The sequence below is a fragment of the Dryobates pubescens genome, chromosome 5, assembly GCF_014839835.1.
Source record: "Dryobates pubescens isolate bDryPub1 chromosome 5, bDryPub1.pri, whole genome shotgun sequence".
NCBI lineage: Eukaryota > Metazoa > Chordata > Aves > Piciformes > Picidae > Dryobates > Dryobates pubescens.
The window spans coordinates 36,681,296-36,707,327 of NC_071616.1; the positions used below are offsets into that span (position 1 = coordinate 36,681,296).

General features: G+C 57.0%; 2 protein-coding genes across 3 annotated transcripts; both read left to right on the top strand.

Moving 5' to 3' along the window:
• Window positions 1-5,274: 5,274 nt before the first annotated feature.
• PGF (placental growth factor) lies at window positions 5,275-15,276 on the top strand. Of its 2 annotated transcripts, XR_008462265.1 has the most exons (8): window positions 5,275-5,443; window positions 5,615-5,654; window positions 6,331-6,527; window positions 7,901-7,977; window positions 9,759-9,788; window positions 9,879-9,941; window positions 11,703-11,912; window positions 15,020-15,276. XR_008462265.1 is itself a non-coding variant. In XM_054162025.1 (7 exons), the coding sequence occupies exons 1-7, from the start codon at window positions 5,378-5,380 to the stop codon at window positions 11,722-11,724; spliced, it is 495 nt and encodes a 164-aa protein (XP_054018000.1). In that variant the 5' UTR covers window positions 5,275-5,377; the 3' UTR covers window positions 11,725-12,311. The 2 variants fall into 2 exon arrangements, 1 of the variants encoding a protein (XP_054018000.1); XM_054162025.1 differs by lacking the exon at window positions 15,020-15,276 and having other exon boundaries at window positions 11,703-12,311.
• Window positions 15,277-17,237: 1,961 nt separating this feature from the next.
• Window positions 17,238-25,601, top strand: RPS6KL1 (ribosomal protein S6 kinase like 1). Its single transcript, XM_054162026.1, has 11 exons — window positions 17,238-17,279; window positions 17,454-17,708; window positions 17,993-18,117; window positions 19,325-19,417; window positions 20,209-20,256; window positions 21,005-21,137; window positions 22,437-23,330; window positions 24,119-24,208; window positions 24,359-24,441; window positions 24,722-24,817; window positions 24,943-25,601. Exons 2-11 carry the CDS (start codon window positions 17,471-17,473, stop codon window positions 25,051-25,053), a joined length of 1,911 nt encoding a protein of 636 aa, XP_054018001.1. The 5' UTR covers window positions 17,238-17,279; window positions 17,454-17,470; the 3' UTR covers window positions 25,054-25,601.
• Window positions 25,602-26,032: the final 431 nt, after the last annotated feature.

Below are 26,032 nucleotides of genomic sequence, written 5' to 3' on the forward strand. Positions count from 1 at the left end.
GCTTGTCCCTCCAGGCTGGCTTTGGAGAAGCCCTTAAGCAAACCTGGCACGGCTACAGGAAGCCAGGCCCTTGGGGCAAGACGAAGCAAGGCTAGCCACTTTGTGGTCACCAAGGGGTCCATGACACCAGCAGTCTGGGCTGCTTCCTGGTCACCTGCCAGCTCCCCGCAGTTCCTCTGCTGATGCACTCTCAGTGCTGCAGCTGGCCCCGGGCTCGCTTTGCTCATTGTCTGCTGCGGGTGATGGCAGTTATTCAGCAGCTGCCAGGTTTCAGGGAAAGGGAGAGATGAGCAACTCCTCCACCCACATTCTGGGAAAACCTCCGAGACGAAGCCCTGCCGATGCACACGTTCACTCCTCGGCGGGGAGTCTGCCGTGGAGCCTGCATCCCTCCCCCTACCTGCATCCCAATTCCCCTACCCCTTATCAGCAGGCATGATGCTGGGGAGCAGAGCCTGGAAGCAGCCTGGGCTGCTGCCCTGTCCTGCACAAGAGTGGAGCCTGCTGCTCCCCCTCTCCTCTCCTGTTTGCCTTCCAGAGCTAGGCAGAGTCTTGCCGTCACTATTATTTTGCTTTGTGTCAATATTATGACAGCTAAAAGCAGGAGAACTGCATCCACATGATAAGCAGACAGAAGCTCTGGGCTGGGCGTGGATCGGGTTTGAGTTTGGCAGGGGAGAAAAGTGCCTGGCAGCCCCCCTGCCCACCAGCTGGCTGGGCTGGGAGGGCTGGGCGGTGAGAGGCAGCAGCAGAGCAGCAGGAGATCTGTGCCTGCGTGCCTCTCCATGCAGTGCTCACTGCCCTTTTCCCAGGAGAGGTGAAACAGGGGAGAGGTGTAGGATCTGCTTGGAAAAATAATATCCTCTGTCTCTTTCCTGGGGAGAGGGTCTGCTCTGCTCCTGCTGGGAGAGTCCCAGCCCTCCTGGGGCTGCCACAACCCCTGCCAGCTGCAGGCCCAGGGTGTGTCATGGCTGCTGGTGGCGGAGGGCCACACACGCTGCTGCACCAGTCTGTCCTGGGCGCAGCCTGCTCAGGCTTTCCCCGGTGCAACACTCTGCAACTGCCAGAGAGAAATTCCCACAGGCTTTCTGGGATTTGAGGGCTCTGCTCCCGCCCAGGGCTTCAGGAGAGGAGTGCAGGCAGAGCAGAGTGAGCTCTGCGGTGGGTGCTGCGGGCTCTCGGCAGCTCACCTGCAAGGGGCTGGTGTTCTGGTGCCTGCGTGTCCTGTGGAGGCTGCTGACCAAACGCTTCCCTGCAGGCACCCACGTATGCTTGGGGCTGTGGTTCAGCTCTCCAGTGCCTCGCCCTGCTGCAGACTTGTGCTCTGCTGCAAACACCAATGGTCCAGCCAGTCCCTGCTGGCTGGCCGCTGAGCACTGCACCTGGTGGTGTGTGCTCTGCCGCTTCTCCACTGTGCACTGCTGGGATGGCTGGGCTGGGAGATGGCTGGTCATCATTAACCCTCTTGTGCACTTTGCCACCTGCCTGCAGCTTTGCGCTGGTGTGACGGTGTCTTGTCTTCTGCCCTGGGCTCAGCCTTGGCGCTGAACTAGGCCTGTGCATGAAGCTGAGTGGCACTGGGTCTGTCAGCCGCTGACCTGCTCCTGGAGTACTGGCTGGCTGAGTCCCACAGCTTCCCAGGGCTTGGATCTGGAGATCTTGGGGGCCTCTTCCTTGGTGGCATTGTCCTGGCCCCCATGGGGGCTTTAAGCTGTGCCTGAGAGGAGCAGCCAGGCTTGACATGGGTTCCTCTCACCCGAATCTCCTTCTCTGAGAGCTCTTGGACAGCCCTGGTGTCCAACTCTGTGCCCCTCCAAAACTTGTGTCTGACCTGGGCTGGCCCCAGGGCCTGCAACCCAAGGGGGCCAGACTGTGTGTTTCCCAGGCATGGGATGGACCATCAGGTGCCTGCGGTTTAGGCCACAGGTCCCAGGGAGGCTGAACTCCCCAGCCGAGAAACCAAAACAAACAGCAGAGTTCCTGCCACGTGCGGCCAGGGCTGACTAAGGCCGGACGCTTCCGTCTGCCACGGGCAGCAGCGGCTGGGGCCACAAGCCACTGCCATCGAGGTGTGCAGCACGGCTCATTTCCCGCTATTGTCAGCCTCCCCCTCGGCAAACACATCCCCCTGCGCACCTGGCCTGGCAGGAGGCGCTGACGCCACGAGAACCAGCTGCCAGGGGCGAGGGATGTGCTACCACCCTTGTCTCTCAGAGTCAGAGCTGCCCTGGCATGGCTCGAGGGACTTCTTCAGTGCCCAGATGCCCGGGCAGGTTGTTTGCATGTTATTTCCTTGAGGAGCAGTGCTGACCATCCAGGCCTCACTGGTGCAGCCTGCGAGGGCACTGGAGGTTCCTGTGTTTCCCAGCAGAAATCCCTGGCAATCTCCTGGCAGAGAGGCCTGGATTTCCCTGTGCAGAGGCGCTGCTGCTGGGGAGGCTCCTACCAGCCCATGCCTATCCTTGTTCACACTCTCACACACAGGTGTGTATAGCTCCAACCAGCCAGTCTCCAGCCCTCTGTCTTTAGCTGTCCATCCCTACAGACAACCTGCAGAAGACTGACCTGTTTTATCTCATCATTAGCTATGAACCTAGTCCTCCACACTCACTCGGAGGGAGCTGAGGAGAGTCTAAGGGACAGATCACAGGGCTGAGAAAACAGGCAAATGAAACTCCAAGGCTGAAATATGGGCGCTCTGAGGACTTCAGGGGTGTTCTCCAAGGGCTTCAGGGGTGGTGCTAGCTACAGTCAGCTTAAGAGTAACACAGGGACTAATTTTAATGGGCTCCTTTCATCTGAGATGCCAGAGGTGGGAGTGTGCAGGGGAGAAGATGCCTGTCAGAGCATTTTGATGCTCAAATGGGGTGGTTTTATGGAAAAGGCGACTTAGAGGATCGGCATCTGTGGTGAGCAGGGTAAGGTGTTGTGGGAGAGAATGGCTGCCTGTGCTGAGCTCCTTCAGTGCGCCGTCAGCCTGGGCCCCTGTTCTTGTCTCTCACCCAGAAGGTGTAAGAGGCATGGAGGTGAGCCTGTTCCCCATGAGGGCTGTGCCATGCTGTGCTTGCAGCTGGGGTGCCAAGGCTGGCCATCCTTGCAGCATTGCCAGGCCTCACCCAGAGCAGGGGTGCACCATCATTCCCCACCTGCCTCCCTCCCCAGCACTGCGAGCCGAGCAAGGCAGGGAGCTGGCACGGGCAATGGCATATTCAAGGCAATGCTGCATGGGGCTCACCACAGGGGAGGCATCTGCCCTTTAAGGAAATGTCTCTGTTTGGTTTATATCCCTGACTGGTCCCTGGAGCCTCCTCTGTCCCTTGTTCCCGAAGTGCATAGCTTGGCTCCCCAGAGCTCAGTGGGAGGCGGCGCAAGTGACACGGTGGTGCATTTATAGCATCGACCTCCATCCCTGTCCTGCAGCTGGGGAATGGTAGACTCAGTCCCTGGGGAAGGAGCACAGCAGAGGGGAAAGCAAGCTGCCATGGCCCCAGCCAGCTGGACATTTCTCCCATTTGCAGGAGGATGTTGCTGGTCACAGGTTACCAGCGTCCAAATATTATTTCTCTGCTCTTGTCTCTGCTCCGTTCTGCCTAGAAAGGGGATGCTCATCCCAGGAATGTAAACTCTGCCCAAGGCCTCTGAGGAAATATCTTCAGACCAGGAACAGGATTGCACTCAGCAATTAAGGGCTGGTCTCCCCAGCCACACCACTCCTGGGGCAGAGCCCTTTGCTCCAGCGCCAGAGGCTGGCCTTGTGTCTGAGAGGTGGCCCTGAGGGACCTTCCTGCAAGGACAGGCATGAGGCCCAGTGTGGTCACGGTCTTTGCAATAACAGGATTCTGTCTGTCCAGCAAGTTGACAGCAGCTGCTGCTCAGGGTGGCCTCTGGTTAGGGTTCTCAGGTAGGAGGAAATACTCCCTTTGCACCCCCATCTCAAAAATACCCCTAGGGAGGTGAGGGAGTTCCTTTGGCCCAGGAGGGTCTGTTGGGTGGCAGAAGGAAGACACAGGTATGCTACAGCTATTGCAGTGGGGACATTACCTGTTCCTTGCTGCCTGGCCAGGGGTGAGCGCTTGAACGGGCATCAAACACTGCTGTGGCAGCTGTTGGCGCTGCCAGCTACAGCCATGTTGTACTGCTGGGTGGTGAACTGCAGAGCACTGCCCTCCCCCCACGAGAGGTCAGGATTTCTGCATGCTTATTTCTGCAGCATCTTTCTGCTCATTGCCAGGCCCTACTCCAGGAGCTTGCTCTCACACTCAGTGGTACCAATGCTGGGAAGCTCCAGCTGAAGTTCAGCTCCTGCTGAAACCTGAGCTGCTGTCACCTGCATGGCCTGGCAAGGCTGGGGGAACACATCTGGCATGTCCTGCTTCCCCGAAAGGCAGACCCCATGGTCTTCGTGCCACAGAGACAGACCTCACACAGAGGTGGGCAGGGAAGCCCTGGAGCAGCCTCCTCACTCTCCCAGAACAGAAATGTGAACCTTCACAGGGGCACAGAACCTGCCATTTCCCTGGGACCTGCAACCCACGGGGGATCATGTTGCCCACTGGCATCTCTTCCCACCTCCTGTAGCTCCAGCTTCCCCAGCCACCAGGGGTTAAAAATAGAACAGAAAAGGCCACATTGCTCTTCGGCAGCAGAGTTTGGCCCCAGACCTGCTCCAGTGAACTACTGTGCCCCCTCCCCTCACAAGCTGGAGGGACCCTCATGGTGGACAGGACCAGAATGCTGACCCTGGGGCTGAGGGAGCTGGAAACCCCCTGCCAGGGCTGTGACAGCAGGGACTGGCTGGGAGGCATGGTGCAGCTAGAGGGGAATGGGGTGGGTGGGATGGGCATGGGGTTTCTGGATGAATACAGGGCAACAGCAGGAGAATGGGGTGAATGGATGGGAAGGAGGCTGCTGGGTGGGCACAAGGCAGTCAGGTGGGCACTTCGTGGCTGGATGGGCATAGGGCAGCACACACCGACCCTGGAAGAGACGAACAGGACTCGGGGGAGCCTGGCTAGCTGAGGAGCCCCGATACAGTCCCAGTGCTTCCCGACTTCTGGGGATGCTCAGGTGCAGCCCGATGGGGAAATGGCCAGTACTGGTACGGAGGGTTGGAGGCGGGGGCACTCCTTCCCTCCCGTGGGCACTAGCGATCCCCGCGGCCGCCGGGCCGGGCACCTGCTCCCGCCCCGCGGCGGGGCCGGAGAGGACGGGGGCGGGGCGGTGGCGGTGAAATACGGCGGCGGAGCGGGGCGTTCTCCTATGGCTCGGCGGCAGCAGAGGCGGCACGGCGGGGCCGGTGGCCCGGCGGCAAGGGGGCGGCATGCTGGGGGCTGCGGGGCGGTAGCGCTGAGCCGGTGCCGGGGCGGCGGGAGCGGCGATGCGGCTGCTCGGCGCTATCCTGCGGCTGCTGGTGGCCGGGGCGCTGGGAGCGCCGCCCGCCCTGGTGAGAACCGAGGTCTGGAGTTGGGGTTGAAGTGGGGCAGACCGGCCTCACCGGTGCTCCTGCCCGGGCTGTCGGTGGCCGGCGGGGCAGCTGCTTCCGGTGCTGGGTGGGGAAAAGGCGGCGGGTCCCCCCATGCCGCCCCCGCCAGCGCCCGCCTTTCCCACCCTGCAGGTCCCGGAGGTGCGAGGAACGGCCGGCGCGGAGCCACCCGGTACGTTGGCAGTGGGCGGCAGCCGGTGCCCTGACTGGGAGGGGGCAGCAGCCCGGGGCGGGCTGCGCGCAGGGCCGTGGGGGGCTCGGTACTGCCCCGTGGCCGTTTTCCCTTCGGAGCCCTGTGGTGATGAGTGGTGAGCTGTGCCGAGGCTCGGAGCAACCCTTTCCCCCCAGCCCGCCCCGGGCGCTTGCTGCAGCGGGCAGCGCCGCGGGCCGGATCGCAGCTCAGCCTTGCCCCAGGCTTGTTCCGCCGGGGCTGGGCTGTAGGACCCGAGCAGGAACACACCGCCTTGGCTCCTCTCTGCTATCCCCGCTGGTAAACCCGAGGGGACAGTTGCTTGCTGCGGAGCTGGATTTCTGTGCCTGTCGAGGGAGGGCAGGGGCATGGGGTAGTCCTGTTTTGGTAGGAGGCAAGGGGAAGGTGGACTGCCTGAGACGGGGCGGGCGAGACGGCGGCGAAAGAGCTGACCGGGGTGGGTGTGGTGGCTGTGCGAGCCCCCACGCCAGGGGGGTGATGAGCTAACTGGGGGCGCAAGAAGGTCCTCCGCATCCCTGTGCCCTTGTGACGGCTTCAGGACCCTGCCGCGGGCGGTGCCCCTGCCTCGGCCGTGTTTCAGCCAGGCTCAGACTCTCCGGGGCACCTCCTTCTAGCACCTCATCCTTGTCCCTTGCAGTCTTGACCTTTCGGGAGATCTGGAATCGTAGTTTCTGCCGGCCTCTGGAGCAGCTGGTGGACGTCATTACCGAGTTCCCCAACGAGGTGGAGTACATCTTCAGACCCTCCTGCGTCTCCCTGCAGCGCTGCGGAGGCTGCTGTGGGGACGAGGGTCTCCGCTGTGTTCCTGTAGAGACAACCACGGTCACCATGCAGGTAAGCACTGCACTGGGTACTCAGGGAGCTATTTGTCAAGTGCTAAGAGGATGGACTTGCAGGCTCACATCCTCTAGATGTAGTAGCAGCACGGAAAACGGGACAGGGGGCTTATTCATACTGTTCAAATGCACGCCAAACCAGGAGGGTCCCTCTGCCTGCCCTTTGGGCATCTCCTTGAGGCCAGGTGCCACCCCTGGTGGTGCTGGCTTTGCTCCCTGCTTCCCTGCCATCTCTTCTCTGTGAAGTCCCTCTTTCTGACTTTCCAGACCCATCCCACAGTGGGCTGGGGGTGTCCCGGTTGCCTATGACTCCACCCGCTGTAGCAAAGCAGGCTCTGCCCCTGAATCGCAGGGAGAAGCAAGTCTTTCATCTGTCAGGAAATGCCTGCAGCGCTGGTGACGGGGAATGAGTGCTGGGAGCATGGTGAGCAGAGCTGTGCCTGCTCTGTTTCCAGTCCCCACTGTGGGAGTTGTGCAAAGTGGAGTGGCTGGCCCTGGGCTAGGAAGAAGCTGTGGACTGGCTCTTTCCCATGTACCAGGCAACCATCCTCCTCACCTTGCAACCCTTGTGCTGTGCTGTCGCCCTGCTGCTGCTTACAGGGAGCAGGGAAGAGCTCTACTTTGCCATGGGTGATGGACTAAAGAGTGCCTGCAATACATCACTAGTGATTTTGGCCCCTCAGCTTGAAAGGCAGAGTAGGAGTCTTCAAAAAAATCTTACCTGAGTTGGAGCAAGAACCTGATGTAAATGGGAGGCAGCTCTGCAAGCACAGGTCTTCCTCCATGGGAGAGATCCTGCTGCTGTGTGTGGGATGGCAAGGCCAGGCACTTCTGTGGGGTTAGTATGGATCACACCAATGAGGAGCATACCCTGTGAAGCCCCTGGGTGTTCGACCTGATCTTCTGTACTGCTGGGCTGGAGATGAACTCTGGTATGGTCTCCAAGTTTGGTGCTGCAGGAAAGGAGCCAGGAGGAGACAGCAGCAATGGGAACGGTCTGGAGGACACTATCGGGGGATGTTTCTGTCAGAGAAGGGAGATGTCCTAAGTGGTCAGATATGTGAAAGCTCTCCACAAAGGCAGGGGCAGAAAAATCTCCTTTAAGGCTGGGAAATGCCAGCACCAGAGGACTAAATTACAGCCCTGGAGACGCGGGGCAGCGCTAGCAGAACCTCCCAAGCTGCCAGGGTGGCCGGGCCGGGCTGACGCTGCCTGCATGCGGAGGTGGAGCCTCTGCCGCCGGAGGTCCCGAGGAACAGGTTAGACACGCGTCTGCCCGAGAGGCGGGGGTGGCCAGGCAGCGTGGTGGGAGCCTTTCCAGCCCCCTCCTGCCGCTGGCCACCTGGGAAGTAACCTTTGCTCCTCTTTCAGCTGCTGAAGATAAAGCCGAATGGGGAGGCACCCTATGTGGAGATGGCATTCACCGAGCACAAGCAGTGCGAGTGCAGGTAGGGACCCCAGGCTCCCTTTGCACCTCTCTGCCACTTCGGCTAAAGCACCCCTGGCAGCTCACCCAGCATGACAGAAAAGGATGCCCTGGGGACACCTCAGCTGTGCTGTGACACCCCTACTGTCTCCATATTGGGCTTTACTGGTGCTTAGGGCCCTTGCTTATCTGCAGGCTGCTGTGCTTCTGGCAGCCTGCTCCCCACAGCCAAGGGGGTGTGTAGTGTTGTGCAGCCAGGCTGGACACTGTGCACAGGCTGCAGGGCTGGAGCTGCTGCAGCACCCCAGTTCCACGCACAATGATGTTTGTGTTGTGTCCCCCCCACCTGCCATCCCTGTGGCTGCCTTAGCGTGCCTGGTGTGTGTCCTCCTCTGGCTGGAGGAGCTGCCTGTGGGTAATGGAGCTGGTGGCTTTTGAGGCAGGTGTTTGGTATGGGGCAGTGTGCCCAAGGAGGTGGCTCAGCGTGGCTGAGCATGGCTTGGCATAACTCAGCATGACCATGGCCCAAAGAGAAAGATGAAGGACTGGACCTTGCACCTCTATTTAAGGGAAGCTGCCCTGTCCAGGGCTGGAGAGCAGAGGTCTATATCCAAGCTGACAAATAAAAGCTTAAAATATGCAGCACCAACCTGGCACAGATATGCAGCACTGGCCTGGGATGGATGCCACAGCCTCCTGGCAAATAATTAACCCCTTGGTGTACTCACTGTGTGTCCCAGAGCTGGTGAGAGCTTGGTCAGGGTTGGGCCTCTGCCCAGGGGCTGCAGCACTCTGGGAGCAGGAAGCAGTGAGTAGCTCCAGTGCTGCTCACAGTGGATCCCTGTCACAACGCCTCTCCAGCACCTTCTGCATGGGAGGCCCTGGTGTTTGCTCTCCATCATGATCCCAGGGAAATTCAGTATTATAAAAGCTGGGGATTGAGTGTCCAGCTGGGCAGTTGTCAGGCATGACTCTTGCCTGGAAGAAAAGCCTGAGGATCCCTAGGTCGGTATTCCCCTGCAGCTGTAAGAGTGGCTGTGCTGGAGCAGACCCAAAGGCCTGTCCTGTTCCATGCTGTTTCTGGAGCATCTGTCTGTGGATGCAGAAGGGAGAGTGGGAAGAAGCACATGTGTTACTTCCCCTCTCTGCTTCCAGCTATTTTCCATGCAGGGAATTTCCTGAGTCTGTTGTGGTTTTCCTACCTAGGGTAACTCCCAGGGGATCTCCTACAAGCACAGCCTGCCTTTGACTCTCTGTAAATTTCTTGCTTATGCAGCACTTTTCCACTTCTCTGTAAGCTGTTTCCCATAGACTTACATAGCTCCCCTTTGAAATTTAGTGTAGATGTGGTGGATGTCCTGGCCTTGGCACCTATAGGAGGATGCTTAAGCCAAGTGTGTCGTGGCTGCTGTCTGAGAACCACCGCTGAGGCTTTGCAGCAAGACCCATGTTTACTCAGGATGTTGGGCCTTGTTTAACTAGCTCAGCCATGAAAGCTGTCACTGACAGTGTCTGAAACCGTGCTTGCCAGCTTCATGGGGGCAGAATGTCACATCCTCAGAGATGCCACCAAAGCCAACCATCTGCTGCCCCTTTCTCTCTGCCTTATATTGACCACTGCAATCAGCTTCTGGATGAGGAGTTCATAACATGGAGGGAGGTCATATTGGGTGTGTTTTAAGCATGACCAATAGCATGTAAATTGTGCTGTGCACTGGGACTTCTCTGTAAACCACCTCCAGCAGCTCAACAGACAGCACTGCCCAAGTGACCACTTCACCCTGTCCTTTTGCTACCCCACAGGCCCCGGCAGGACCTGATGAAGTTGGGAAGGTGAGTGACACCAGGAGTGGCATTGCCAGCTGTTGTTGTGGGTCTCATTTCCCACTCATCAGCCTCTCTTGTGGAACTTTTGTTTTGAAGGAGGAAGTCCAAGGGCCGAGGTAAGAGAAGACAAGATAAGAAGAGACGTAAAGACTGTGAACTGTGAGTAGGGGCCGGCATGGATGGTGTCTTCTGGGTTGATTTTCTTTGGGATGAGCAGCTTCATTAAGCCTTTAGGTCTTTACTGACACTGTGAGCAGTGAGGGGGTTATGCAGAACACAGAGCAGCTCTGAAGAAAAGGACTTGAGGGTGCTCGTGGATGAGAAGCTCAATATGAGCCACCAGCGTGCACTTACAGCCCAGAAAGCCAATCACATCCTGGGCTGCATCACGAGAAGCATTGCCAGCAGGTCAAGGGAGGTGATTCTCCCACTGTGCTCTGCTCTGGTGAGACCCCACCTGGAGCAGTGTCCAGTTCTGGGGCCCCTGTTACAGGAAGGATCTGGACGTGCTGAAGCATGTCCAGAGAAGGGCCACAAGGATGATTAGAGGGTTGGAGCACCTCTCCTATGAGGACAGACTGGGAGATCTGGGGCTCTTCAGTCTGGAGAAGAGAAGGCTCTGAGGAGCCCTTACTGTGGCCTTCTGGTATCTGAAGAGGGCTACAAGAAAGCTGGGGAGGGACTTTTTAGGGTGCCAGGTAGTGACAGGACTAGGGGGAATGGAAAAAAACTAGAAATGGGTAGATTCTGATTGGATGTCAGGAAGAAGTTCTTCACCATGAAGGTGGCGAGACGCTGGAACAGGTTGCCCAGGGAGGTGGTGGAAGCCAGGCTGGATGTGGCTCTGAGCAACCTGATCTAGTGTGAAGTGTCCCTGCCCATGGCAAGGGGGTTGGAACTAGATGATCCTTGAGGCCCCTTCCAACCCTAACAATTCTGTGATCCTATGCAGGAGAAAGCAGGACAGGGGGAAGAGTGGGTGGCTGTGGGGAAATGGGCTTTGTCCTGAAGGCTTAATAAATGCTCAGTAGTTCCCAGGCTCCACTGCTCAAAGCTGGCCAGTGTCACTCACGCTGGAGATGAATGGACTGGGTGACTTGGTGGTGTGTGCTCTATCACAATCACAGACCATGCTGAATTTCCTGGAGCCATGACTTTCCAGTTTCAGCTTCATCTTGCTGCCTGCTGTGTCCTTCCTGCTGCCCTTGGCTGGTTGTTGTTTGGGTTCTTCTACCCTTCCTGTGAAGAAAGACTGAGAGAACTGGGGCTGTTCAGCCTTGTAAGAGAAGGCTAAGAAGGGATCTTGTCGACATCTATAAATAGCTGAGGGGTGGGTGTCAAGATGGAGGTGCCAGGCTCTTTCTGGTGATGCCCAGTGGTAAGGCAAGATACAACAGGTACAATCTAGAACACAGGAAGGTCCACCTCAACACGAGGAGACACTTCTTTATGGTGAGGGTGATGCAGCACTGGAACAGGCTGCCTGGAGAGGCTGTGGGGTCTCCTTCGCTGGAGACTTTCAAACCCCACCTGGATGCATTCCTGTGCAGCCTGCACTATGTGATCCTGCTTTGGCAGAGGGGTTGGACTCGGTGATCTCTGGAGGTGCCTTTCAAACCCTGACATTGCTGTCACAGGGCAGGCTGGACACACTGTGGGCACTTTTGGGGTATGACACCTGTGGCTGGCACTTCTGTGACACATTTCCCTGTTTCGTCTGAAGCTTGCTGCTCAGGTCGCAGCCAGCACCTGCAGCTCCATTGTCCTCACTCCCCACAGTGAAGAAGCTGCTTGTGGTTCTCACCTATGCAATTCAGTGCTGGAGGGGCCAGGCAGAGAGAGGGCAGAGTGGATGCACTCAGGGGTCCTAGTGTCTCCCCATCCTGGCGATGCTCACCCAATGTGATGCTCTCTTTGCAGATGTGGCACACCACGCAGGTAGCCTCCAAGCACCAGTGGGGTGCCCCTCCAGGCAGCGGTGGGGAGCAGGACTCTGGCAGGGAAGAGCTGACTGAACCCTTGCTTAGCCCTAGTGGTAACACAGCCTGGAACTGAGGACTCCTTTGCCCCATCTGCACCACCAGCAGCAGAATAGAAGGACCCTGGGGCCGAAGATGAGGAGCTCAAGCAGTGCGTTGGTGTTTGAGTGCATCCTGGGGATGGCAAGGAGCAGGGCTGGTGGATGTGCTGCCGGAGCAGGCTGGGGACAGGGTGACATGGGGGGTGAGCAGAGAGGGCTCAGAGGGCTGCAGCTGCAAAATTGCTCTGTCCTGCCAATGCCTTGCAGCTGGGGAGGAAGGAAACCTGGGGCAGGCAAGGCTGCGTGTCTGTGTCCATCCCAGCCTTGGCACAGAGCAGTCCAGGAGGGTGCCAGGGAATGTGCCTCGGAAGCCCTTCTCATGGGGAAGGGGAGGGAACTGGGGTTGCCAGGGCTCCTCACATACAGCCACATCTCAGAGTTGCCCTGCTCAATAAAACCTGCTGCTCAGAGGCAGAGGCTGGCTGTGCAAGCACTCCTGTCTGCTTTCCAGCAGCAAGGCCCTTCCCCATGGACACCCACTCTGGCTGGAGGAGGGTGGGCCTGCTGGCTTTCCTTCTGCTTGGCTGGGCTGATGCAACATTAGAGCAGCAGGAGCAGGCTGCCCATCAACCTTCCTACCTAAGAAACACCCTACCAAGGCTTGCTCAGCCAGCATGGGGGCAGGCTGCTCTGGGAGCCCTATCTCTTACTAGGAACATCCATGAGTGTGTAGGGGGCTGGTGGTCCTCATCGAGGTGGCTGTGTGCTGCTGGTTCCTGCTTTCCCCACTCAGACAGGTCCATGCCCAGGTCTGGTGGGGGTAGCTGCTGCCCTTCTTTCTGTGTTCTGTGCCCCTGGGGTCTTTCTCCTCTTTCCTGCCCCCACAGGACTGGCTGTCAAATGCATCCAGTGCTGTTCTGTGCAGACCATACCCTGGAGCGTGCACATAGCTGGAAATCCTAGGGCTGAGGTGGGCCTCAGCATGCCTGTGGGGCCCTCCTGGCACTGGGTTGAAACAAAATCAGGGTCTGTTCTTCAGAGCTCCAAGCAAAAGGCTGGAGGGCAATCTGTGCAAAGGCTTCAATGTTGCCATCAAAGGAGATAATCTGTGGATTTCTTGGCAGTGAGGAACAAGAGTGGAGCCTAATGTAGCAGATGTTGGGATCCAAGGCAGCTCCTCCCCACTTCTGACATGGCAGCCTGTAGCTGGGACAGGCTCCATCAGAGCTGTAATGCTGGTGCTGCCTGGGGCGGGCACAAGGATTTGGGTAGAGTGCATGCCCTGTGGCAGTGGTTCCCTGGCAGGGAAAGACAGTGGTGAGTGTTGAGGCAGTTTGAACCTCAATGTTGCCACCGTGCAGCATGGCATGGATAAGTTGTACCTGTGCAGACTGGCATATCTTCCAGGAGCTTGCTAGATGCCTTTTGGATCCTGTTTCCACTTCTGGCACCTACAGCATCCTGGGACACAACGCACCAGGGGTTCTGCCTCAATATGATGCTCCTTCTTGGTTGCCTCAAGTATGAGGGGGTCTTGCTGTTCTTTTTCCCATGCTGCTCAGGGTTTGCATGGGCCATGAGGGACCCCAGTTCTGGTTGCTTGGCTTGGTACATGCAGGCTCTCCCCGTTCCTGTGTCCCCTTTCAGCCTGACTGGTTTTGTTTCGAGGCTAAGAACTGTGTGCAAGCACTTGAGGGATGTAGGTGATGGTTTCTGTATTGTTTTTAACAGCAAAAGTTTCACCACAGTAGTATTAAACCTTTTAAAAGGAAATTACATAAACCCAAGATGTTAATTAATACAAATAAATTTGTCAAGAGTAGTGATTAGGGTTACAAAAAATTCAGCTTCCTGCCCAGTGGCTTTTCCAACAGTTCCTGGTGTCTGGCATCCCCTCTTTGGCTGCTGCTGGGCACTGGGCTGTTTCAGGCAGCTGTGCCCAGAGAGGCAGGGCCGGGTGTCTGCCTTGCGTGGCCGCTCCGTGTCGCCTCTCCCCTGCATGACCCGAGCCCCCCGGGTGCTGGGAGGCCTTATCCCATGCCTGTGGCGTGGGGTGTCGGGGAAGGGACGTGGTGTGCGGGAGGGGTGCGGCTGTCCCCCCGCTGCAGTGCTGGGAGGATCGGCCGGGGCAGGGCAGGAGCAGGGGACGGCGCCGCCCGCAGGCACAGGGGGTTTGGAAGCTGCATCTCCAGGTGTCGGCTCCCTTCAGCTCCAGGTGGTGGTTCACTGAGGCTTCACTGGTGAAGGCACCCCTGTGAGCCTCAGCAGCTCCTTGGCTCTCCGGGGGTTATAGCAAGCATCATGCACCCAGAGGAGGACTGGTTCCCTCCCCTGTCCCTAGAGGGGAGATTCTGGGAGCTGTTGGGACCTTCCTTGTCCCAGGGTGGTAGGGACTTCCAGAAGGACATTGCACACAATGGTGGCGTGAGGGAGGAAATGAGCTCCTGGACTTGGCTCTTGTGGCCACCACCCATGGTCCCAAAGGGACCAGCCAGTATCTGCCTGTCTCCCCTCTGTGTTGGTCCCAGTTGTGTCTTTTTTGGAGGCTTACACCACAAGCTCCTGTCAGACCTCCCTGGCCTCAGAGCACAGGTGTTCCCTGAGCACCACTAAGTTCAGCTACAGATCCCCATGTCTCCTAAAGCTGCAGGAGGGCACTAGTTTCCTTGTAAAGGATCAGAACAACCCCATGATGGTCCTACATGGGAAGGCAGCATATGTGCCTCAGCCCTAGTGCTCCCAAATCCCCTCATCCTTTCCCTGCCTGCATACCCATTGCAGACAGGCAGCTGTCTCACAGAAGCAGCATGCCACTGGGTTATCAGTGTCCCTGGGCTCCCTGGGTCTCCCAGCCTTACAGAGCAAAGGTTTATTTAATAAGGCTTTAGGAGCCAGAGCTGCAGCAAGGTGGTTCAGAAGGAGAGTTATAGGGGAGAGAAAACATAAGCTGGGCTCCAGGCTGCCCTGAAAACAAACCAACAAGTATTTCTTGGGAAGTACCTGGAAAGGTGATGTGGCAATCGGCCCAGAGATGCAGCATTGTAGCTGATGAAGCTCTGACATTAAAGCTTTGCTGATAACCTCCAGCCTTCCCGATCCTGGGATGCCATTGGAGCACTGCCTCCCAGCAGCTTCTCCCTTGCACTTGCCAGCACAGGTTTCCCATGTATTTCCATGCAAACAAATACCCACTGAGCTCCTAACCTCTCATTTGCAGGCCAGTCCTTGGGAGACTTCTCGATGATGCCTTTGGCTCACTTTCTTCTGCATTGTTCCTTGTTCCTTCTGCCTTGCTGGTCCCTCACCATGACTGTTTAGTGCTGAGTGGCCCCAGGATTGCCCAATCTCTGCCCCATTCAGCTCTGCAAAGCTCTGCAGGGGGTTCCCAAAAGGAGGTCAAAAGAGCCATCTTCCAGATCCTCCCTTCCCATCCAGAGGGGATGCAGCTTTAACTGTGTGAAGCAATAAAATGCTTTAAATGCAAACCTGAAAGGTCTTTGGGTAATGGCTGGTTTATCTCTGTAATGGCTAAAGGAGGTGTTTGGAAAAGACCTCAGCAGAGTTTTGTTCCCCTCTCAGTGACTCCTCTTCAGGCGCTTCTCTAGCACCATCTCCCCGATACCCAAACTCCTCTACAGATACCTTGCTCTGGATTTTGTACTTTACCTGTGCTCCCTGTCCTCTACAGGGACCCCATAGATCTGCTGAAGTCAAGCAGGTGAGTTGTGCTGGCACAGTCCTCTCATTCTGGGCCTCACTTTACTTCTTGCTTGCTCAGAGTTTTTGACTCAAAGGAGGAGCCTCCAGGCTCTTGCAGGAATTAAAAGGCCTTAGATACTAGGGGATGTAAACAGACTGGGCAGAAAAATGTGGTCTCTGCTAGGTAGAGACTGGGGGCGGGGGAAGAAGCAGAAAGTGTCTGGAGGAGAAACCAAAGAACCAAGCAGTGGGGTCATGTTTGGGAAGCAGCTTGTCTTACCAAGCAAACCCTCTGCACTGTATCAGACCTGCTCTCTGAGGCAGAGAATATTCACTTTTCACACTCCCTAGAAAGTGGCCTTCACAAGAAAGATATTTGGCAGTTAAAGTCTGAGCTGCCATGGGCACAGGCTTCATGTTTCTGTTGTTGTCAGACTAGGATGTGCAGAAGAGCTGCCTGAGGGTACTGAACCAGTGGACATTCTTTGCCATCAGTGTGTGCAGGGTGCTGAGTAATGGGTCAACCTCAAATGGGAGCCTCCTTGGGCATCCTGGCCAGGCTCTGGAGCCTTCAGTCTGCTCCAGGCTCAGATGCCATCTAGTCACACCATGGGAAAGGCTGGGGCCAGCAAATACCAGTTGAAGAGGGGCTGAATGCAGCAAGTGTCCAGGCTGTGATGGCATAGCATGGGAGCAGTTCCTGTCAAAGTAAAATCACCTTTTAAAAAGCATTTTCTGCTGCAATGGGACATGCCCAGCTGACCTTAGCACAGTGTTTCTTAGGGTATCACTGGGGTTTCCTTCCAGCTGTCCTCCCTTTGCAGGTCTCCTGCTGTGCCTTCTCAAAGGACCTGAACTGACCATCCCACAGACACAGCAAACCCATTGGCCTGAGCCATATCTGGTTGAGCACTCCAGATTCAGCAGATCTCCTTGGCTAGTAACTGGAGTAGTCTAATGGGCTATTCCAAGAAAAAGCCAGGCCAGGAGGCCAGGAATGTGTGCTTCTAGGTTAAACCAGGCACTGATATTTTCCACTTACAAAGCATTTGTTAGCCACCAGCTGGGACTGCACGGTCATTTTGCTGCACCTTAGTGCATTTGTGCTGATGTTCTCTGCTCTAGGTGTTTGAAATGTTTTAAAAGCAAACCAGTCTGCAAGAGCTGTCAAAACAAGCCCTGGGTTGGGAGGGAATGACAACCTTTTGCAGGATGCACATCAGAAAGAACCATCATTGCCCTGTGACAGGGCATGCAGGATCACAGACTACCAGGCTGGAAGGGACCTAAGCATCTTCTGGTCCAAGCTTCCTTGGCAAAAGCACGGTCTGGACAAGATGGCCCAGCCGCCTGCGCAGCTGAATCTTGAAAGTGCGAGAGGCGTCCAAAGAGCAGCTTGAGACCCGGCCCAGGCCCCGCTGCTGGCACGGCAGGCAGGTGGAGGCAACGGCTGCTCAGAACACAGCTCAAGACGGGAGGAAGGAAATACGGCAGCCAAGGCAGTGTGAACGGGAGCTTCATTAACTAAGGACAATTAATAGTGACTAACGATGCTCACAGAGCAAGAAGCGCAACAGCGCTCCCCGCACGTTGATAGAGCTATGAAGGACCTGCTCTGAGGCAGGATCCTGGTCAGGACCCCCGGCCCGGTGCCCCCCGAGGGGTGTGGGCGATTATCTCATCCGCAGCCAATCAGCGCCGTCCCGTAGCTCCGCCGCACCGGGCGCTCGGCCCCGCCCCGCCCCGCCCGGAGGATGCTGTCGGCAGCGCTGCGCCAGGTGCGTGCCCGCGGGAGCGGTGGGGTTAGGGCGGGCAACAGGAACGGGAATGGGAAGAGCAATGGGAAGAGGAATGGGGGGGCGGGGGGCGTGCCGGTCGCCTGCCGGCGGAGGGGCCGCGGCTGCTCGGCGCCTCACCCGCACGTCCCCGCTGCCTGTTTCCCGGCGGCGCAGGGCGGCGGTGCGGGGCCATGAGCCGGCCGGAGGCCGAGCCCTGCTCCCGGGCGCTGGCGCAGGCCCGCGTCTACCTGGGGCAGCTGCGGAGCCGCGTGGCCTCGGGGGGCCCCGAGGGCGGCGGGCGGAGGGACTACCTGGTGGAGGCGGCGCGGCAGCTGCGGCTGGCGCTGGAGCGGGACGTCAGCGAGGACTACGAGGAGGCCTTCAACCACTATCAGAATGGCGTGGACGTGCTGCTCCGCGGCGTGCAGGGTGCGTGGGGCATCTACGGAGGGTGGGGGACCGGGGTGTCCCTCCGGGGAGCACGGCCAGGCACCCCTGGGCCAGGGGCATCCTTCCAGGGAGAATGAGAAAGGGACTGGGACAGCCCTGTGGGGAGAGCTGCGAGGGGACTGTAGCCGGGGGTCCGGGGCATCCCTGCTGGGAGAAGGGTGAGGGAACCAAAGCATCCTTCTGGGGAGAGCGATGAGGGGACTGGGGCATCCCACCGGGCAGTGTGGCAGGCCTCTCATGCCCACTCTCTGTGCCGACTGTAGTTGACCCCAACAAGGAGCGCCGAGAGGCTGTAAAGCGGAAGATCACTCAGTACTTGAGGCGTGCGGAGGAGATCTTCAACTGCCACCTCCAGCGGGCTGCAGGGGATGGCAACCACACGGCCACGGTGAGGGGCTGGCCTGGGGCATTGGAGCTGGGACTGTTTGGTTTGGAGAGGAGGAGGCTGAGGGGAGACCTCATTGCTCTCTTCAACTACCTGAAAGAACGTTGTAGAGAGGCTGGTGCTGGTCTCTTCTCACAGGTAATTAGTGATAAAACAAGGGGGGATGGCCTCAAGCTGTGACTGGGTAGGTTTAGACTGGACATTAGGAAGAAGTTTTTCCCAGCAAGAGTGGTCAGGCATCGGAAAAGGCTGCCCAGGGAGGTGTTTGAGTCACCAACCCTGGGTGTGTTTAAAGGTGATTTGGATGTGATGCTTGGGGATATGGTTTAGGGGTGAACCTTGCAGAGTAGGGTTATCGGTTGGTCTAGATGATCCTGAGGGTCTTTTCCAACCTGAATGCTTCTGTGATTCTGTGATAAGGGGTGGCATGGGTGGGATGGCAGTGGATCTGTGGCACTGGGAAGCTTTTGGGGGGACATGCATATTGCAGCCCCAATGAGGCTCCTCAACTGCCTCTGGCAAATGCCACGGTTAAGGTAGTGCAGAGAAAATGACAGACACACCAACTGCAGCGTGTCCTGGTGTGTTGGTGGCTGAGAGAGAGCTGGCAGCCCTTCACCCTGCCTCATCAAAGAGCTGAAGTGGGTCTGGCTTGCCTGTGGCACTCCAAGGGACCTCCCAAGGTGCTTGCTGTCACCATAGAGAAAAGGGTCATTTTTGGTGGGATTGAAGCCACTGTAGGGAGCCACCTTGTCAGCTGTTAAAAATGCTGTCTTCCCTGTCATTGCTCCCAGCTGGGTGGTAACCAAAGATGATGCCTGCTTGCTGCGTTGTGGGAAGTAGATGGTTAATGAAGGGAGAGGGAAGTGAGCCAGGGCAGAGTTGGGGCCTGGTGAGAAGGATGATGGGAGAAAGGCAGCTACCTTCCACACAGATCCCCTTGGCTTTGGAGCTGTCCGGGTCCCAATTTTGGAATGATTTTACCTCTGCTGCAGGCACAAGCTTGCCCTGAAAACTTCAGAAATTCAGGAGCTGGCCAAGAAAAGGGTCCAGCTGATGCAAGGAATGGAGTGTTGGAGTGTTGGCTCTGGATGTTGAGCAGCCCAGCAGTGTTGCTGCCCTCTCTGGAAAATGCAGGGACTTCTCCCACCTGCTGTCATGGATGGTAGCATCCCTTGGTCCCTCACCCTCTTCTCTCCCCACCTTGCAGGGGTACAGCAGCCTGCGCTTCAGGCCGATCAGGACACTCAGCTCAGCAGTGGAGAACCTGAGGAGGTGCAAGGTGGTGGGAGTGATCGATAAGGTAATAATTTGTTCTGGAACTGGCAGGGTGAGGCTGGGCCTAGACCAAAGGGAATGTAAGCTGAGGGTCGTGGCAGCTGGAATGGAGGTGCTGGCATCTAGCACACCCACCAAGGAACGTGAAGGTGTCTGTCCACGCTGTTCCCACCAAGGAAAATTTGCAGGTGAGGGAGCAAGACCCTTTAGGAGTTAGCTGGGAGATGTCTTGATGTCCCCTTTGCTTTTACTTACCAGAGCTCCCCAAATATTTACAAGGAGGTTGCTGCAACCATTTAACTCCCATACACAAAATGATGCTTGATGCCTAGGTACCATGCTGGGGGACTTCCATATGTAATCTGGACTTCAGATGAAGACAAGCTGTCTGGCTGAATAACCTCAGGAGTACTTTGTGATCTTGGAGCTCAGATGCCAGGCTTACTGGCACCTTGCTGTCCTGCCATTCACTCCTCTCAGTTTGTCAGGACTGATGAGGTCCTTCTGTCCTGCTGAGGCCTCAGTGGGCAGCCCATTGCCCCCTGCAGAGCTCTGAAGGGCAGCGTGAAGCCCTTCTTTGGGAAGGAAACAAATATGGTGTGGGATTCCCTTCTTGGTTTAATAACTGTCTACTCCCTGGCTGTGTGGTTATCTCATTGCTAATAACCTGTGAGGAGGGCTTTGAGCACCACCATCTCCTCTGGCTGGGTGGGAGTTTCTTCAGTTCCAGAGTGGAGTCTGAGTCATTCCTGTAGGCTGTGTGTTGGGGTGGGAGCAGTCACTGCTGCTAACCAGTGCTGTGTACACTGCCCCCAGGTGCAGATTGTCCAGGATCCAGCCACTGGTGGCACCTTTATACTTAAGGTGGGTGTTTTCAGTTTCACCTGCCTGTGGCTCTCTGTCAGGCCAGAGCCTCCTTCTCCAAGCAGATGGCTAGGGCAGATAAGAGGACCAAGAAATAGGGCCACAGAGAGGTGCTGAAGGACGTTCATTGCTTATAAAACTTCTTTGGGATGCCTTGGCCATCTTCTCTGATCAGAATGGAAATGTTTCTCCTTGGTCATCTGTTTCTCTGCCTTGTAATGCTGCCAGACAAGCCTCACCCTCGTGTGAATCTGTGTCAACCTGTGAAACAGGTCATAGGTGAGATGTACTTAGTACAAGTCCTGAAGCCCTTCCAGTGCCCTCGAGACTAAAAATAAAGGATTTTAGTAATTGCAGAAGGAGGCACTGGCATGAGAGGGAGAAGAATCACTTCCAGAGGGAGGAGGAGAGGGGGCTGGAGTGGCAGGTTCCTGGCTGAAAGGAGTAAGGGCAGTTGTTGGGAAGGGCAACTGCTCTGGACCAGAGGTGTCCTCTAGGTGCCACAGTGCAGGTGGGGAGTGCTCTGCCTTGGCAGAGCTTTGCAGAGCTCTGCCTTGTCACAGGTGGGTGCTAGGCACTGACAAACCTCTCAGCAGGTTTCCACAGGGTTCCATTGCAGGTGATGCAGGAGAGCAGCAATGGGGCTTGGCAGATGGCACGCTCCTGGCTAGCCTCCTGCCCTGGTGGGTGCTAGGTTGCAGGGAGTTTCAGTCCCTACCATGCTGTAATATTTACCTGTACTCCTCAGAGCCTCCCCAAATCCCACGTTGAGACCCGGGAGCGACAGACCATCATCCCTCATGGGGTGCCCTTCATGGTCAAGCTGTTGTGCTACTATGTGAGTGAGGACTCCATCTTCCTCCACCTGGAGCACGTGCAGGGTGAGTGGGGACAGCTTTGCCTCCTGTCCTTAGTGTCCTGCCCTGATGCCCAACCTCCCTTTCTTCAAAACCTCACTTGTGGCTCTGCTGCTGCTTTGGAAGTGTTTTTGATAGCGGCAGCAGAAGCTGACTTCTTCATAGAAGGGTGATGGCTACCAGGCCTTGGAGACTTTGTGAAGCAGCTGCTGGTTTGGGTGATTCTGAAGGTTTGATAAGAGCTGACTGGGGCAGTAACCTAGAAATGGGCCCATGGAGACCTACAAGGAGAAAGAGGTTTTATCTTAGGGTTTGTTATATGGAAATTAGTCTGAGGAAATGCTGAGTCCTGTGGTCATGCCTTCAGGTGAAGAGGTTGATGTGGTCCAGCACCTCACAAAGAAGAACATCTTCATTTTATTGACATTGCTTGACCATGACAGGGAGGTGATGGAAAATGAACCAAGTGAAGTAGTTCAGCTGGATGTTGTAGAACAAACCAATCTTTGATAAAACATTTTTTTGGTTACAAAAGAGGAGGTCTTGCTGGGTTTTAAGATCAGACTGAAAGAGAGGAGATGGAGAATTGGGCAGGGAGCACACTAGGGTTCAGGTACAAGAAGGCAAACTTGAGGCTTGTCCCAGATCCTGGTGAAGGAGTGTAGCGAAGCAGGGGCTTGTCCCAAGGAGCTTCTTTGCTCTCTGTTGGTTGAAGAGATGTGTAAGGAGCAGCTGCTGGAGTGCAGCAATGACACATGAAGGCTGCCCCGTGTTGGAGAACAGCCTCAACTCCTTGTGTGTTGCAGAAAGCAGCTTGCAGCTGAGTGTGGTGAGGCTGGGAAGCCCTTGGCAGCGTGCTGTGGGCTCTGGGGATTGCTGCTCTGGCTCACTGCTGACCCACGGGGCCTGTGCCCTGCTGTGGGAGCTCTCTGGATCTCTGTCACAGGAGGAGGAAGAGCTCTCAGGGAAAGTGGGGATGGTGGTGGGTGCAGGGCATGTGTGAAGAGGTGACTGGCCTGTGACATGGAAGTGGCAGAGCTGAGATCAAGGAGACTGTGCAGAATGGGGGGCAGGGATGCTGAAGGAGGAAAGAATGAGCCTTTGGTGGGCTTGGGACCCAGGAGAGGTGTGGCATTGAGCATGGTGTGGTTGTAGGGCTGGGGGAAGTATTCTGCACGGACTTGAGCTTGTGCCAGGGGTCATTAACAATGCTCAACTATGTCCCCAGCATGTGGGCCTTGGCCTGTGTCTGGGTGGGCCAGATCTACACTGGGGGAACTGGGGGTGCTTTCCACCCCATCATTTGCTCTCTCTGCTTTCCAGGGGAGACACTGTGGTCTCACCTCCGCTCCAAGTACTGTGTCCAGCAGGGCTCTGCCAATTCAAACACCGCTCAAGCCCTGAGGGACCATGGCAGAGAGGACAGCGTGGGAAGCTCCCAGCGCAGCAGCCAAGCCTCCATCTTCTCTGCTTGGACAGACAGTGGCCTCCCAGGCTCTGTGACTCACCAAGTACTGGGAAACGTTGGTGCCTCCCTCCCTCAGGAGCAGTCCCTTGACCCCATGGACCCTGGCTCGGGGAACCACTGCCAGCTTCACCTGGCTCCTGCTAGCAGCGTGAGGGCTGCACCTGGAGGGCAGGATCTCAGTGTGGTTCAGGCTGTGTCTAGCCTTGTGGACCATGTTCCAGCAGCAGCAGCCAAAGGTCCCAGCCAGGGCCTGGTCATCAGTCCCAGGGACGCTGTAGCCAGCAGTGCAGGCTGCACGTTGGAGAGAGCAGCCTCTCAGCGTGACCCCAGGCTTCCTCAGACACCTGCCCCTCTACCGAAGACTGTGAGGGGGGGCCAGGCAGGGGCAGGGCAGCCATTGTCTCAGCAAGTGTCTGAGACCCCCTGGGCTTGGCCTCTCCCAACCTCAGGTCAGAGGCAGCTTCATGCAGGAGTTGCCCCATCTGGCTCTAGCAAGCCCAATGGGCCTGGCCTGGCAAAGGAGACCTCATGGGAAGGAAGCCTGACCCGTGGCCAGCTCAATGAGCAGCCAGCATCAGGACAGTGCAAGGCTTTGGCTTCCTGTGGGCACAGCCAGAGAGCATGGGCTGTGAAGGAGGAGCAGGTGCAGCTGTGGGCAGCAGAAATCCTCCTGGCCTTAGAGGGACTTCACCAACAGGGTGTATTGTGCCGGGACCTCAACCCCAGGAACCTGCTGCTTGATGCAGGCGGTAGGTAGTGCCCCAGGTTGGGGCCCTGGGGAGGAGGAGGTTTACCTCTTGCCTGGGAAACTGTCCTTAGCCCCATTTCCTGGAGACATGGACTTTCTTGAGCTTGCTGTGTGGGACAGTTGGAAATCTGGGGAAGTTTGGATGTTCCTGAGCCTGAAAGTGCAGCCTCAGGATTTCCAAGGGGTTACTGCAATGGCTCTGCAGTGGGAGAGCCAGGGGCCAAAGCCACAGGAATGTGTTGCCCTTGATCCCATGTGGGTGCTGGCTGCCTGGGAAATCCCAACTCGGGGAAGCTGAGACCAGCTGAACTATGCCTGAGGTTGGTGGGACTGCAGTTCTGCTCTGATTGTAGTTACTGTAGTGTAAGCCAGCTGAAAGTCCCTGCTCAGATGGCAGCATCTGGGGAAAACTGGAGAGGTACAGATTGCTTAGGAAAAGAGAGCAGAGGGCTTTGCAAGGGGATATCTAACTTTCCTCACTTTAAAACCTGCTTCTTTCCTCATTATAGCCTGAGACTGAAGCCCACCTAATGTTCTCACCAGCTGTGAGTGCCTGCTGGGCATCTCGGGCAAGCACTGGGGGGCTGGACAATGTGCAGTGCCAATGTGCAGTGTCAGGGGATGCATTCAGGGATGCATTCAGTGCCAGTGCCTCTGCATTCAGGCCTGGCAGGGGCACAGCGACCTGGCTGTTTCCAGCTGCAGGGATGAGGCTTGGCTTTGTGCTCTGACCACAGTCCCTACCTTTGCTCTGATCTCCCTGCTTTTGGCTCTGGTGCTGCTCTGCAGGTCATGTTCTTCTCACTTTCTTTGGCCAGTGGACAGAGGTGGAGCCCCACTGCTGCAGCCAGGCACAGGAGGAGATGTACAGTGCCCCAGGTAAGAGACGTGTCCCCTGCCATGTCCTCTGCCTGGTGCCACTGACCTGGTGCCATGGGGAGCTCCTGCAGGCAATGAGATGTGCCCAGTGTGGTATGGCCACTGCTCCTCCCTGCCTCCAACTCTAATGCCTCTCTGACCTTTCTGCAGAAGTGGGAGGGATCATGGAGCCCACCGAAGCAGCTGACTGCTGGAGCTATGGCGCTCTCTTGTATGAGTTGCTGACAGGAGTGGTAAGAGGCAGAGGAACTGTACAAGGAGTGGGGGAGGAGAAGGGGACGCTGTAGTACAAGGGCTCCCTGCCATGCAGGGGCCCAAGGGTGCTTTGTCCTGCTGGCACCTCAGGGTTGCTTCAGGCATGTGATTCCTAGTGCCTGGGCATGGCCTCTGGCTGTTTGGGCCCCACATTTCAATCCTGCCATGCAAGGCTTGGGGATGTGTAGCAATGAAGGCTGAGCAGGGCTCTCCTACCCTCCTCACTGCCTGCACTCACCCTGACCCTGTCTCCTGTAGCCACTGTGCCAGAACCACCCTTCAGGGATTCAACCTCACACCCAGCTGCATCTGCCAGAGGGGCTCAGCCTGGCTGCTACATCACTGCTCACCGAGGTGAGGGCCTCGAGTGGATGGGAGGGAGGATGGGGCTAGTCAGGGGAAAGGCAGGGTCCAGCCTGGGTAACTTTCCCAGTGTCCCCATCTCCCTGTCCCTGCTGTCCCACCCCCTTTCTCCACAGCTCCTGCAGTACAACCCCAAGCGGCGCTTGGGGTCTGGAGACGGTGGCATGGCGAAGCTGAAGTCCCACTCCTTCTTCAGCACCATCCCATGGAACAAGCTGGTGGGCTAGGCAGGCTCTCCTTCCCCCAGGCAGCTGAGCGTAGAGCCACCAGCCCTGGCACTTGTCCCTCGAGGTGGCAATGGCAGCTCTGCCTCCTGGGAGAGATATGCCTGGAAGGATTGTCCCAGGGTGGGCTATGCATGAGGTTTGTCACCCTTACATGTGCTGTCCCTGCTTGTGTTTGTTGGTGTCTCCAAGGGAGGCGACTGTGGTCTGGGCCGGGCTGTCCCCTCCTCGAGCTTGTTCCTGGGCAGGAGAGCTGAGATTCCCACCTTCAGGGAGAGGCTGTGTTCTCCTTCTGTTATGTCCCTTGCTCAGCTTAGCCTTGGGACTCCCTTCCTCTGTTTTTTATCTCTGCTGCTACTACAGTGACCCCTCTGCCCTGTTATTTTTTGGTGGTTTCTAAGTGCATCTCCAGGCCTTGCTGGCTGGTGCCAGAGCCTGAGCACTGTGCCCGTGCCTGACTGTGTGTGGATAATGCCTATTGTGAGGGCAAGATGAGAAGGAGCACTCTGCTCTTCTCCTTGCCTGCTGAGAAAAATAAACCACTCATCATTACTTGCAGAAGTGCCCTTTGTTTCTAACCTGGACAAGCCAGGCCTGGGCCAAGTGAGGGAAAGCCCCACACCTCTTTCTCAAGCCTGCCTAGGAGCCCAGGGTTGGTGTCATCCCCCAGCTTGTAGGCACCCTGCAGACAAACCCCACAAGATAGCATTGAGTGCCTGCCTTATGGCCTCTTAAGTCAGCACAACCAGGCAGCTGCAGCTCAGCCTCAGGGAGCCCAGAGCACCTGGGTTTTCTTCCAGCCTTGACTTCTGTCACTGTTGCCCATTCTGGCTCTGGCCTCCTGTGCCTGGGTGCTCACAGGACTGCAGCCCCACTGCCCTCCATTTGTGCTTTGAGCACAGGCAGCCCACACAGCAAAGGTTTAAAGGGATGAGCTCTGAGAGCCAGCACAAATGGCAGGACAAGAGTAAATACAACCCAG

Coding starts and splice junctions, on each gene's coding strand:
- PGF (XM_054162025.1), top strand. CDS start 5,378: ATGCGGCTGCTCGGCGCTATCCTGCGGCTGCTGGTGGCCGGGGCGCTG. Junction 5,444..5,614: donor TGGGAGCGCCGCCCGCCCTG/GTGAGAACCGAG, acceptor CCCACCCTGCAG/GTCCCGGAGGTGCGAGGAAC. Junction 9,789..9,878: donor GACCTGATGAAGTTGGGAAG/GTGAGTGACACC, acceptor TTTGTTTTGAAG/GAGGAAGTCCAAGGGCCGAG.
- RPS6KL1 (XM_054162026.1), top strand. CDS start 17,471: ATGAGCCGGCCGGAGGCCGAGCCCTGCTCCCGGGCGCTGGCGCAGGCC. Junction 19,418..20,208: donor TGGTGGGAGTGATCGATAAG/GTAATAATTTGT, acceptor CACTGCCCCCAG/GTGCAGATTGTCCAGGATCC. Junction 24,442..24,721: donor ATGAGTTGCTGACAGGAGTG/GTAAGAGGCAGA, acceptor TGTCTCCTGTAG/CCACTGTGCCAGAACCACCC.